Source organism: Suncus etruscus, chromosome X (genome assembly GCF_024139225.1).
Source record: "Suncus etruscus isolate mSunEtr1 chromosome X, mSunEtr1.pri.cur, whole genome shotgun sequence".
Classification (NCBI taxonomy): Eukaryota; Metazoa; Chordata; class Mammalia; order Eulipotyphla; family Soricidae; genus Suncus; species Suncus etruscus.
Window position 1 is genome coordinate 68,663,065 of NC_064868.1, and position 12,257 is coordinate 68,675,321.

General features: G+C 35.9%; 1 protein-coding gene across 1 annotated transcript in view; it reads left to right on the forward strand.

Annotated features, from left to right (window-relative positions):
- The window catches only part of DIAPH2 (diaphanous related formin 2), a 370,213-nt gene that overhangs the window by 301,895 nt on the left and 56,061 nt on the right, over positions 1-12,257 (forward strand). Inside the window, exon 25 of the mRNA XM_049766649.1 lies at positions 648-783. Within this exon, the coding sequence (XP_049622606.1) occupies positions 648-783 (136 nt within the window). The remainder of the gene's footprint in view (positions 1-647; positions 784-12,257) is intronic.

Here is a 12,257-nt window from a genome sequence, read left to right on the forward strand (position 1 = left end):
CTCCTGAATGTATAAATTGCTAGGGATTCTGTAAGAAAATATAAATTTTAGAGATTAAATTTTCACCTTGCAAGCAGCTGACCCAGAACAGACCTCGGTTTGATTCTCCTGCATCCCATATGGTCCCCTGAAACAGGAGAGATTTCTGAGCACATAGCCAGGAGAAACCCTTGAGTGTCACCGGGTGTGGCCCAAAAACAAAAACAAAAAAATATATAGATACAGGTATATAGATGTATCTACTTTAATTTTCATAATAATCCTTTATGAACAAAAATTCTATGTTAGCAGAAAATATATAAGTAGTAAAATTTGTGTTAATAAGTAATTACTATGGAATCTTTACTGTGTATCTACTGTATTGTATAATTTATTAGCATAAAATATTTATGTTTAAATCTGTAAACATTTGTATTAAATATTTTATTTGTATTAAATATTTTGCCATCACTAGCAATAACAATAGAGGCTGGGGTTAATTCTAATATTTTTTAAATAAGAGACACTTTAGAATTAGTTTTTTGTCTCAAAATATATATTATATAAATGTACCTTGAAGCTTTATATTTTAATATTTAATTAATTGTGCAACTTTTAAAATGTGTACATAATGTGATATTTTTGTTTAATGTCTTGCATGCATGTAGGAAGCAGTGAAAGAAAACAACAAGAGGAAGGAAATGGAGGAAAAAAGTAAGAGGGCAAAACTTGCTAAAGAAAAAGCTGAACAAGAAAAATTGGAACGCCAGAAGAAAAAGAAACAGCTAATTGATATGAATAAAGGTATAGAATATCTTTTTAATATTTTTATTTAAACACCTTGGTTACAAACATGATTGTGGCTGGACACCCCTCCATCACCAGTGTAACATTCCCACCACCAAGTCCCAAATATCCCTCCTCTCCTCCCCACACCCACCTGTACTCTAGACAGGCTTTCTAGTTCCCTCATATACTCTCATTGTTTATATAGTTTGCAATGTAGTTATTTCTCTAACTAATCTCATCACTCTTTGTGGTGAGGTTCATGAGGTGGGCTGTAATGTCCATCCCTCCTCTCTTTTGTCTCTGAAAATTGTTGAGAAATGTCTTTCATTTTTCTTAAAATCCATAGATGAGTGAGACCATTCTGCATCTTTCTCTCTCTCTCTCTGACTTACTTCGCTCAGCATAATAAATTCCATGTACATCCATGTATAGGAAAATTTCATGACTTCATCTCTCCTGACAGCTGCATAATATCCCATTGTGTATATGTACCACAGTTTCTTTAGCCATTCATTTGTTGAAGGGCATCTTGGTTGTTTCCAGAGTCTTGCTATGGTAAATAGTGCTGCAATGAATATAGGTGTAACGAAGGGGTTTTTGTATTGTATTTTTATGTTCTTAGGGTATATTCCTGGGAGTGGTATAGCTGGATTGGGAGCTCAATTTCCAGTTTTTGGAGGAATCTCCATATCACTCTCCAGAAAGGTTGAACTAGTCGTTATTCCCACCAGCAGTGGATAAGAGTACCTGTCTCATCGCATCCCTGCCAACACTGCTTGTTCTCATTCTTTGTGATGTGTGCCAATCTCTGTGGTGTGAAATGGTACCTCATAGTTTTTTTGATTTGCATCTCCCTGATGATTAGTGATGTGGAGCATTTTTTCATGTGTCTTTTGGCCATTTGTATTTCTTCTTTATCAAAGTGTCTGTCCATTTCTTCTCCCCATTTTTGATAGGATTAGATTTTTTTTTCTTATAGAGTTCTGTCAGTGCCCTGTATATTTTGGATATTAGCCCCTTATCTGATGGGTATTGGGTGAATAGTTTCTCCCAATCAGTGGGGGGCTCTTGTATCCTGGCCACTATTTCCTTCGAGGTGCAGAAGCTTCTCAGTTTAATATATTCCCATCTGTTAATCTCTGCTTTTACTTGCTTGGAGAGTGCAGTTTCCTCCTTGAAGATGCCATTAGTCTATGTTATGGAGTGTTTTACCTACGTGTTGCTCTATGTACTTTATGGTTTCAGGTCACTATATGTAGGTAAACTATAGATAATTTTCACTTTTGTAAAAAATTGGTATTATTTCAATTATTTAATTTTTATTTATGAGAAAAACAAAACCTAACATGTTTTGAAAAACAAGACAAAAATCTATAAAAATTTACTTTCCAGAATAAAAATTTGTCTTAGGACATTCTACCAGTAAGTAAATATTTATAGTTTGTGATGATTTTTTGTTTTGCTTCAGAAAAAAATCAGTTATAAAGCTGTAAATATTAACATCATATATATTCTTTTGGGTTTTTTTTGGGGGGGGGCACACCCATTGACGCTCAGGGGTTACTCCTGGCAATGCACTCAGAAATTGCTTTTGGCTTGAGGAACCATATAGGACCCCAGAGTATTGAACCATGGTCCGTCCTAGGCTAGCGCTGGCAAGGAAGACGCCTTACCTCTCCTGGCCACCGCTCTGGCCCCAAATTTATTCTATTACATTGCAGTTTCATAAAAACTTTAAAGTACACTTTCTGTATTATTCCTTCTTTATCTTTATGAAACTCTGATATTAATGCTCATATTTCAAAATGAAGAAACTAAGGGTCAGAATATTTTATTACCATTTTTATACTTTATTTAAGCAATGTGGTTACAAAATTGTTCATGATTTATGTTCTATCATAGAATATATACCACTTTTAAGCAGTGCACTTTTCCCACCACAAATGCAAATTTCCTTCCTGCTCTCTCACCCCTGCTTGTCTTTAAGGCAGGCATTTTATTTTTCTCTCTTTCATCTTGATAATTATTTGCACTATTGTTAAGGAAGGGTTAAGATGCATGTTACTTTATCTCTTTTCAGCACCAAGTTCTTGTCCAGAGTGATCAGTTCCATCTATCTTATTGAACCCTTCTCCACTATAACTGCATTCACCTTCTTTGTGTCAATCTTTATACCATTAACTAGTCCTCCTTTCCCTCATCTTTATAGTCCCTGGACATAATTACCATACTATCTTTTATTTTTATATCTCATAAATGAATGAGATTATTCTATAACTATCATTCTCCATCTTACTCATTTCACTCAGAATAATAAGCTGCTTATCAATACATGTTAAAATGAAATATATTTACTTCATTTTTCCTAACAGCTTTATCATATTCAATTGTGTAGATGTACCACAGTTTTATTAGTGAATCATTTGTTCTCAGGATTTTTGATTGTTTTCAAATTCTGGCTAATGTAAATATTGTTACAATGAACATAGGAATGCAAAGGACTTTCTGCTTGGTTCTTTTAGGAGGTTGGTGGTATATCCTAGGAATGGTATTACTATATCATATGGAAGATCAATTACTATTTTATTGAGAAATATTCATATTGTTTTCTAAAAAGGCTGAACCAATCTACATTCCCACCAGCAATCCCTTTCTCTGTGCTTCTGTACCAGCACTGGTTCTTCTTGTTGTGGTCTGTGGCATTCTCTGCAGTGTGATAGTATATCATGTTGTTGATTTGATTTGCACTTCCCTGATATTAGTGATATCAAGCATTTTTCATGGGCCTTGTGGCTGTTGGTATTTCTTTATCATGAAGAGGTGCTGGACCTTGACTGTAGCGACTGCACAGGACAGAGAGAAGAGAGGAGAAAAACTGTCTTTTTTATTCCTCCTGGAGTCTGAAACCTGCCACCAACCAGGGGTTTCCAAAAGAGGAAGGGGAATATCACCAGACAGAGGTGGCTGGGGGAGGCCCTGAAAAAAAAAGAAAGAAAAATGAATAGATACGAAGCAAGCATCATTTTTCTGATGCTTTATTTCTGGCCTCTGCGGACCATCAGGTTCTGCTCTGGTCACTATCCTACTCCCTCCCACTCCCCGCAGTAGTTCAATTTTTTTCTTTTATACCCGACATAACAGAGGGCATGACCAAGAGGCGAGTCCTGTTTCAACAGTCATTACAGTGGAGGTATTCAAGGACTATGCCCATGTCCAAATGCCAAGTGGGGGTATCAAGGGACGTGTCCAAGTCCAATTGCCGTGCATTCGACAAATTATTTATATGCATCTATTGATATGATCATTTGATTTGTATTTTTTCTTTTTTGATATGATAAGCTATATTGATTGACTTGTATCTATTAACCATCCAGGTATCTCTGGAACAAATTCTATTTGGTCATTGTGTATTATCTTCTTGATTAGCTTTTAGATTCTATTTGCTAGAATTTTCTTGAGGATCTCTGCCGCTGTGTTGATCAAGTATATCAGTCGGCAATTCTCTTTTTTTCTGGCATATCTGTCTGATTTGGGTATCATGGTAATGTTATCTTCATAAAAACTATTTGGGATTGTTTCTGTTTCCTCAATTTACAGACAAAATCCTGAGAAGGATTGGCAGTAATTCCTCTTGAACGGTTTGAAAGCATTTACTAATTAATCCGTCTGGGCCTGGGTTTTTGTTTCTGGGAAGACTTTTGATTGCCGTTTAAATTTTCTCAATAGTGAGAGGTCTCTTCAGATAATCAGTCTAGATCATCTTGGTTCCACCTTGTGAGGTTATAATAGTCCAAGAATTTACCAATTTTTCAAGATTTTCTTGTTTTGAATCAAAATGATTCTCAAAGTAATCTCTTATTACTCGTTGAATCTCTATACTATCTGTAGTGACCTTCCTCTTTTCATTCCTGATCAGTTTATTTTCTCTCTCTGTGAGTCTTTATAGTTTACTGATTTTGTTTATTTATCTAATATTAACTCTTGGTTTTATTGATGTTTTGAATTTTTTATTTTTGGTTTTCTGTTCATTAATTGCTTCTTATGTTTTATTGTTTCTTCCACCTGCCTATTTTTGGTTCATTTTGTTGATCCTTTTTGATTTTTAAAGGTGTTATTTATGTATTTAAGCCCTTTCTTCCTTCCTGATGAATGCTTGCAAATGTTCCTCTTAATACAGCTTTTGTTGTATTTCACAACTTCTGATAATTTATATTTTCATTCTCATTAATTCTCAGAATATTTTATTTCATATATGACCCATTGCTTTTTCAGTACTGAGTTATTTAATTTTCAGATGATAATCTTTTTCTCTGTAATTCACTTAACTGGTGCAATTAGTTCATTGACATTGAGAAAGATGATTATAATGGTATTTTGTACCATATTTTTATAGAAGTTTGGTGTCTTTATGGTATTTATTTTACCTTAATATAGCCCCTTCAATTCTTCTTTAAGGTTTATTTTGAATATGTAAAGTTCCTGAACTGTTTTATACCCTTGAAATTGTGTGTATCCTTCCATAAAATATGAATGGAAGTCTGACTGTGTGAAGTATTTATTGTGAGGTGTTCATTCCATTTTTATATTTTAGTTTTTTTTTTTTAATTTTTGGGCCACACCCGGCGGTGCTCAGGGGTTACTTCCTGGCTATCTGCTCAGAAATAGCTCCTGGCAGGCACGGAGGACCATATGGAATGCTGGGATTCAAACCAATAACCTTAGGTCCTGAATCTGCTGCTTGCAACGCAAACGCTGTGCTATCTCTCCGGCCCCTCCATTGAGATTTTAACTATAACTCATCACTGTCTTTGAGTCTGGTCAGTTGCTTGTGATAAATATTCTGCAAAATTTAAGTTTGTTTCTTTACATGTAAGATCAAAAAAGGGAAATAACATATGTTTTTTATCGCTGTAACTAGGATGTGTTTGGGGTGCTTTTATTTGGATCTCTTTTTAATGGTACTCTTTGGCTTACAGTGTATTCACTTCCCAGGTCTGGTAACTTTTCAGCAATAAAGTCTTTGACTTTTAATTCTTTTTCATTGGAATATTTTTCTGGATCTCTGGGACCCTTATGATTCTTCTATTTATTGTCATATTTTTAATTGTGCAGATTTTTCCATCTTCTGTTTGCTCATTTTAAGGCTGTTTTCCAACTTTTGTTGTTTTGAGTTGTTATGCAGCTTTTATTCCAGTTCCAGGGGTCTCAAACTCAATTTACCTGGGGGCCACAGGAGGCAAAGACGGGTGATCCTTGAGTGCAAAGTCAGCAGTAAGCCTTGAACATTGGGGGGTGTGACCCAAACAACTAAAACAAAACAAAACAAAAAAAGATTCCTCTAAGGCAGGACCACAAAATGTTGTATGGAGGGCCGCAAACGGCCCACGGGCCACGAGTTTGAGACCCCTGCTACCGTTACTCTGTCCTCTGAAGTTGTTACTTTGTTGGTGAGGCCTTCCAGTGAGCTTTTAATTTACCCTATCACCTTCTTCAGTTCTGTCATTTTTGTTTGAAATTTTCTCATTTTTACACTCATATCCTCTTGAGTCCTTTGACTGTTCATTCCATGGTTTCTGTGAGTTTTTTTGAGCATCCCCAACTTTGAGTTATTTGAACATCTCAACACTTTTCCTCTAAAGTATCAGATAGACTACAGAGGTAGCTGATACTAGTTGTATTTCCAAATTACCATATTTTCCCCCTGAGTATTGTGGTGTTCCGCATTGCTTTTACATTGTTAACTTTGCAGTGTGGTGATGTCTTTTTTGTGTTTTGGTAGGGCTCATTGACTAGAAGTAAAGTTGCCCATATAATGAATCTCAAGGGCCATGCTCTTCCTGGGCACACTCCCTGCCCTGGCTTATATTGAGCTTTTCCCCGTCTAAGAGGAACCTGCTGCCTCTGATATTATTTTTGCCTAACGACTGTGTTATTTTTTGGCTCACTCACTGATATAGCTTAAAATGTCTTCTTCCCCTGTGTCAAAGCAGGACCTGCTCCTGTCACCATGCTTTTTTGCCTCACAATAATGTTTTTTGGGGTTCACTCACTGATGTGGCCTTCTGTGTGCCTTCCATGTCAGAAAGTGACCACTGCCACCTTGCTGCCAATGATTTTGTTGTTCTTATTTGCCTCACAGCTGTGTTTTTTATGGGTACACAAAATGACATGGCTTAAAGTTGGCACTTCATCTATTCCCACCCCATATCTGATAGTTACCTGCCACTATTCCTGCTGGTTTTTTTTTTTATTCTCCTTTTCAGTTTGAGTTTTTTAAGCTCATTGCTTAAAACCTTAGTTGATAAGATCAAAATGCTATGAGTCTATTAAGCGATTATACACAGTTCTTAGGATTTTTATATTGTTTAGAAGTAATGGGTTCTTCTTTTATAAAAATACAAGACACCCGTTAAATAATTTTTAGAATAATAAGGAAAATTTTAATTGATAATGAAAAGGATGGAAGCCTCAGAGTATTTTTAAAATATAGTGAGTCAAATATATTTTGATTGACTGAAAATTAGCCTGCCATTTTCAAAGATGTTGGCAGAATAGACAGGACTCCCAAGCCAGAGATTAAAAAGAAAACTGTTATATATTATACAACAAAGATGTTTGAGCTTTATGTCAGTATTGCATTTCTCTCTCATGGAATGATGCCAATGTAAATTTCATTGCATAATAAACAGCAGTATCTCTCATTTCTGAGAAATCTAAAGAGAACTCAAATGTTCTATAATATCCTGAGAGAAAACATTTTAATAACTTTTCTAGAGGCTGTTAACTATCAAATTGTCTAGGAAAGATAGTCCAGAACAGAATCCATCAATTAATTTTCTATATCAACAAAAAAAGATAAAAGTGAGAAACAAATAAAGAATTAACTCAACATAATTTTTTGCTATGCTCTAAGGAATAGCGGAAGATAATTGATCATCTAGTACTGATTTTATTTTTATGTAGCATCAGTTTGGTTAGCTCAAATATTGTGAGTTCCTTTTTGTCTGAGAATATTTTTAATCCTTAATCCCATGTAAATGAGATTTTAACGGATAGTGCACTGTAGGTTGAAAGTATCTTTCACTTAAAAGTTTAAATATTGGGGCCAAAGAGATAGCACAGTGGTAGGGTGTTTTTGCCTTGCATGCAGCCGAATGGTGGTTCAAATCCCGGCATCCCATGTGGTCCCTTGAGCCTCACAGGAGCAATTTCCGAGTGCAGAATCAGGATTAACTCCTGAGCACCACAGGTTGTGACTCAAAAACCAAAAAAAAATATTTAAATATGTAATTCCATTCTTTTCTTGCCTAGATTTTTTTTGGGCAAGAAAGTCTAGTCTGATTCTTATTTTCTTTCCTTTATACTTGAGAGTTGTTTTCTCCTTAACTACTTTAAAGAATTCATCTCTTTACTATATGTATTGGTGTTGTTCTGTTAGGGTCTATTTTGTTAGGCACTCTGTTTGCCTCTTGGATTTGTACAGTAGCTTCTTTTCATAGAGTGGGAAATTTCTCTTCTATTATCTCCCTCACTAGTTTTTCTTTGCCTTTCTTTTTTCCTCCCCTTCTACTATTCCTATAAGTTGGACATTTTCTTTTGTCTTCATTAAGTACCTAACATTTTCTTCCAATGTTATCTCTTGTTTCTTTATTGACTTTTTGTCTTTGGTGACTTATAATTTTTCTTCAAGTTCCTCTATGCAATTTTCTACATGTGCAATTATGCTATTATGGCTTGCTAACGTATTTTATTTCCCTTAGTTCCATGTGTATGAATTCTGTCATTCTGTACAAGTTCTTCTTTGAGTTGAATCAATTGTTCATCTATAGATTTCTTAATTTTGCAGGCTAGTGATTCCTTGAGTTCTATTATTAAACATTTGTTGCTGATTTTAGGTCCTCATATATTGGGCTCATGTATTTTGGTGGACTTGGAAACTTGCTAGGATTTCTCTCAATATCCCCAGCTACAGATGTCTTCCTTAGTTTACCCATGTTTCTTTGCATTTGGTGGTTTGTAATGCTAAAGTTTCAGGGTGTTTAATAAAGCAGTCTACTGAACTGATTGTATTGAAAGTGACTAGAGGTATATCTGATTTTGATTTTATTTTTTCTAGACAACGACTTTATCTAAGTATTGTAGAGGTATTGCAAACCATTTCATTGTTTTTTGGGGGTGTGGATTATCTAAGAGAAAGAAATATTAAGTATGACCTATCTAGAGCTATATGGTGTAAGTTATAATTGTCTTCATGAGGATACTGATGTGCTGTCTGAGGACTAAGGGGGCATGTTCGTAAATCTGACCCTGGACAGAATTTTCCTGTGGATTTTTTTCTCTTTTTCTCCAACCTGATGGCATTTAGCATGTGGAGTGTCCTTAGGGGGGTTCTTATGTGCCTAATGGTGGTCCTAGGGGTCACAGGGGTGTCCCTGCTGAGGTAGGGTATGTGCAGTTTAGGAACTATCTGAGGGGGTCAGAGTTAGCAAACCTGATCCTGGGTGGCTATTTACTTTTTAATTTAAGATATGATCCCAGAGAATGTACTTTAGAAATATATGATTACACCAATAAAGAATCTCAAAGTTTCTGAAGACCATACTCAGACTTTAGCTTATTCTTGTTCCCTCTCTTTATTTTCTCTTAATTACCCTGTTTTACAGATACCCTATAGCACATATGAAAAAATACCACATATTTATCCACTGTAAAGTCATTTTATACTTTAAGGCAATTCATAGGCCTATCAAATTTAGTATCAAATTTGTGGCAAATAATGTCTTCAAAATCCAACAAATCTAATAGGAGCTTTATCTGTCCAGTATATTCAAACTAAAGAGTCAAAAAAACTTTTCTGAATTAATATATATTGTGAAATCTATAAACATTTTCAAATACTCTGCTCGTAAATTTTCATCATTTTTACCCATTAAAATGTTTTGAAATATACCAACATTCTAGCATGAATGATGATTCTAGCTAATGTCTCACCAATATGAAATGTGGCCTTTCAGATGATTTGGTCACTTTTTTTTTCTTTTTCTTTTGCATTGTTAGTATTTTTGAAATGTGTGGAGGATATGGATTTGGGCAGGCATTGAATGCAAATGCATTTCTTCAAGTAATGATTAATACAGTAGCAACTCAACTTTATTAAATCATACTAGATATTGTTTTTAATTAGTCAAATAGGGTTTTTTTTTGCTTAGATTAGATCCCAGTTTATACTAGGCCTTGTGTTTAGATTGGTCACAGTAAGGAATCTTTCCAGAGTAGACAATGAATTGAAACTATTTTTATTAAAAAGCTTATGAGTACAGAATATGGAATTCTCAAAAACAGAAAGAGAGCCCTTAAAGTAAAAGAAATGCATACATACATACCCTGAAAACCAGTGCAGAGATCTCCAGAGTACAGTACACTAACAAGGAAAGAGAGCTAGGTATACACCCACCCAAAGTAAATCTCTAAATACTACTTCAAAATGGAATACACCAAGCTAATTTTTGAGACTAAATTTTTTTTTTTTGGTTTTCGGTTTTTGGGCCACACCCGGCAGTGGTCAGGGGTTACTCCTGGCTGTCTGCTCAGAAATAGCTCCTGGCAGGCACGGGGGACCATATGGGACACCGGGATTTGAACCAACCACCTTAGGTCCTGGATCGGCTGCTTGCAAGGCAAACACCGCTGTGCTATGTCTCCGGCACCTTTTGAGACTAATTTAAAATGATTTCTTTTGCTGTTGTTGCTATGATTTCTTTTGTTGTTGTTGCTATTGTTATTTTCCAAACTGCCTCATATTTGGCTGAGTCAATGCTAAGAAGGAAACTTTCAACAATGAGCCACAATTGTTGTTATGGTAGAGAAGAGTCCACTATGACAAAGATAGTTGGAACTGACCTGTCACACTGGACAAAAGTGGAGTGCTGAAAGGGATAAAGTGATACATATGGTACCCCTTCATTAGCAATAGTGCACCAGAGTGTCAAAAAGGGAAAAATGTAACAGAGAGAAAAGTGAAAAATCTGCCTAGAAGTGGACAGGGGGTAGGTGGGAGGGAAATTAGGGACACTGGTGGTGGAAAACATGCACTGAGAAAAGGTAGTGTTCATTGTTTGACTGAAACTCATTCATGAACAATTTTGTAATCAGGTGTTTAAATAAAGTAATTTTTTTAAAAAGAAAAAAGCTGTTGAGAATAATTCTAACTCTCCCATTCTCTCAAGACAGTCCAGTTTTTGTCCTGAGCTATCAGCAGGCTATTTCTTTTCACAATGTATCTTTAAACAATCCTTGAATTTGGGGGGTTATTTTCCCTAATTTTTATTATAACACCATGATTTACCAAGTTGCTCCTCATACAATCATTTCTGGCATTAAATATTAAAACACTAAGTACACTATCAGAGACCTTTCCTTCACTAGTGTCTGCAATTTCCCACCCACCATCATAGTCTGCCTCCATGCAGATACAAATAAATTTACTTCATATAGTTTGTTTCAAGACAAAGAAAGACAAATGTGGTTCCCAAAACATAGCGTCAGAGGTAAATTTGAAATGATTGTTATATCTTTCCATAATGTTACTAGAGTCAGTGTCTAAGGACTTACTGAGCTGTGATTGGTGCTATTTTTCTGGTAGTATGTAAATATGACAGTATTTTTTCCTTTCGGTTTTATGTGGTTTAACCTTAATTGCTCCAAGATTAATTCCGGTTTCCTCCTTGATTCTGGAGACCAGCTCTTGCCAGGTATGGGGTTTGGGGAGGCCCCATTCCGGAGCCCTTCTCCCTGGCCTGGGGAGTGCTGGGAGGCTTGGCAGGCCCCCAGCCATCCTTGTCTTTTTCCCCTGTCTCCAGGCCTTCCCTGGGTGCCAGCTCAGATGGCCAGAAGTGGGTTCAGGTGGACTCAGTGGTCCTCAGGCTTCCCCCCTACCTCTTCCTACACTAATGGGAATGCACTTTGGGAGGAGGGTGGGCCGTTTTAGCACTGGTTTATGTTGGGACAGTCACTGGAATTTTTCTCCTTGTTTTCCTATTGATAGTATTGTATGCATATATTTTATATATCCATAATATCCATCTTGTATTGTGACCTTGATACTGTCCTACAAATCTTATTTCTAATATTTTACTGCCTTAATCCCAACCCTTATTTCCCCCCATTTTCCCATGTAGGTGAACTCATGACATGAAGCTCACCACATAGAGTGATAAGTGCAGTTAGAGAAATAACTACACTGAAAACTATCATAACAATGTGAATGAATGAGGGAAAAAGAAAACCTGTCTCGAGTACAGGTGTGGGTGGGGTGGGGAGTAATAGATCCGGGAAATTGGTGGTGGGAATCTTGCACTGGTGAAGGGGGGTGTTCTTTACATGACTGTAATCATACAACTACAATTATATTTGTAATCACTGTGTTTAAATAAAGATAATTTATTAAAAAAAAGATTAATTCTGATTTCTCCCTTTCTCCCTTTACCCAG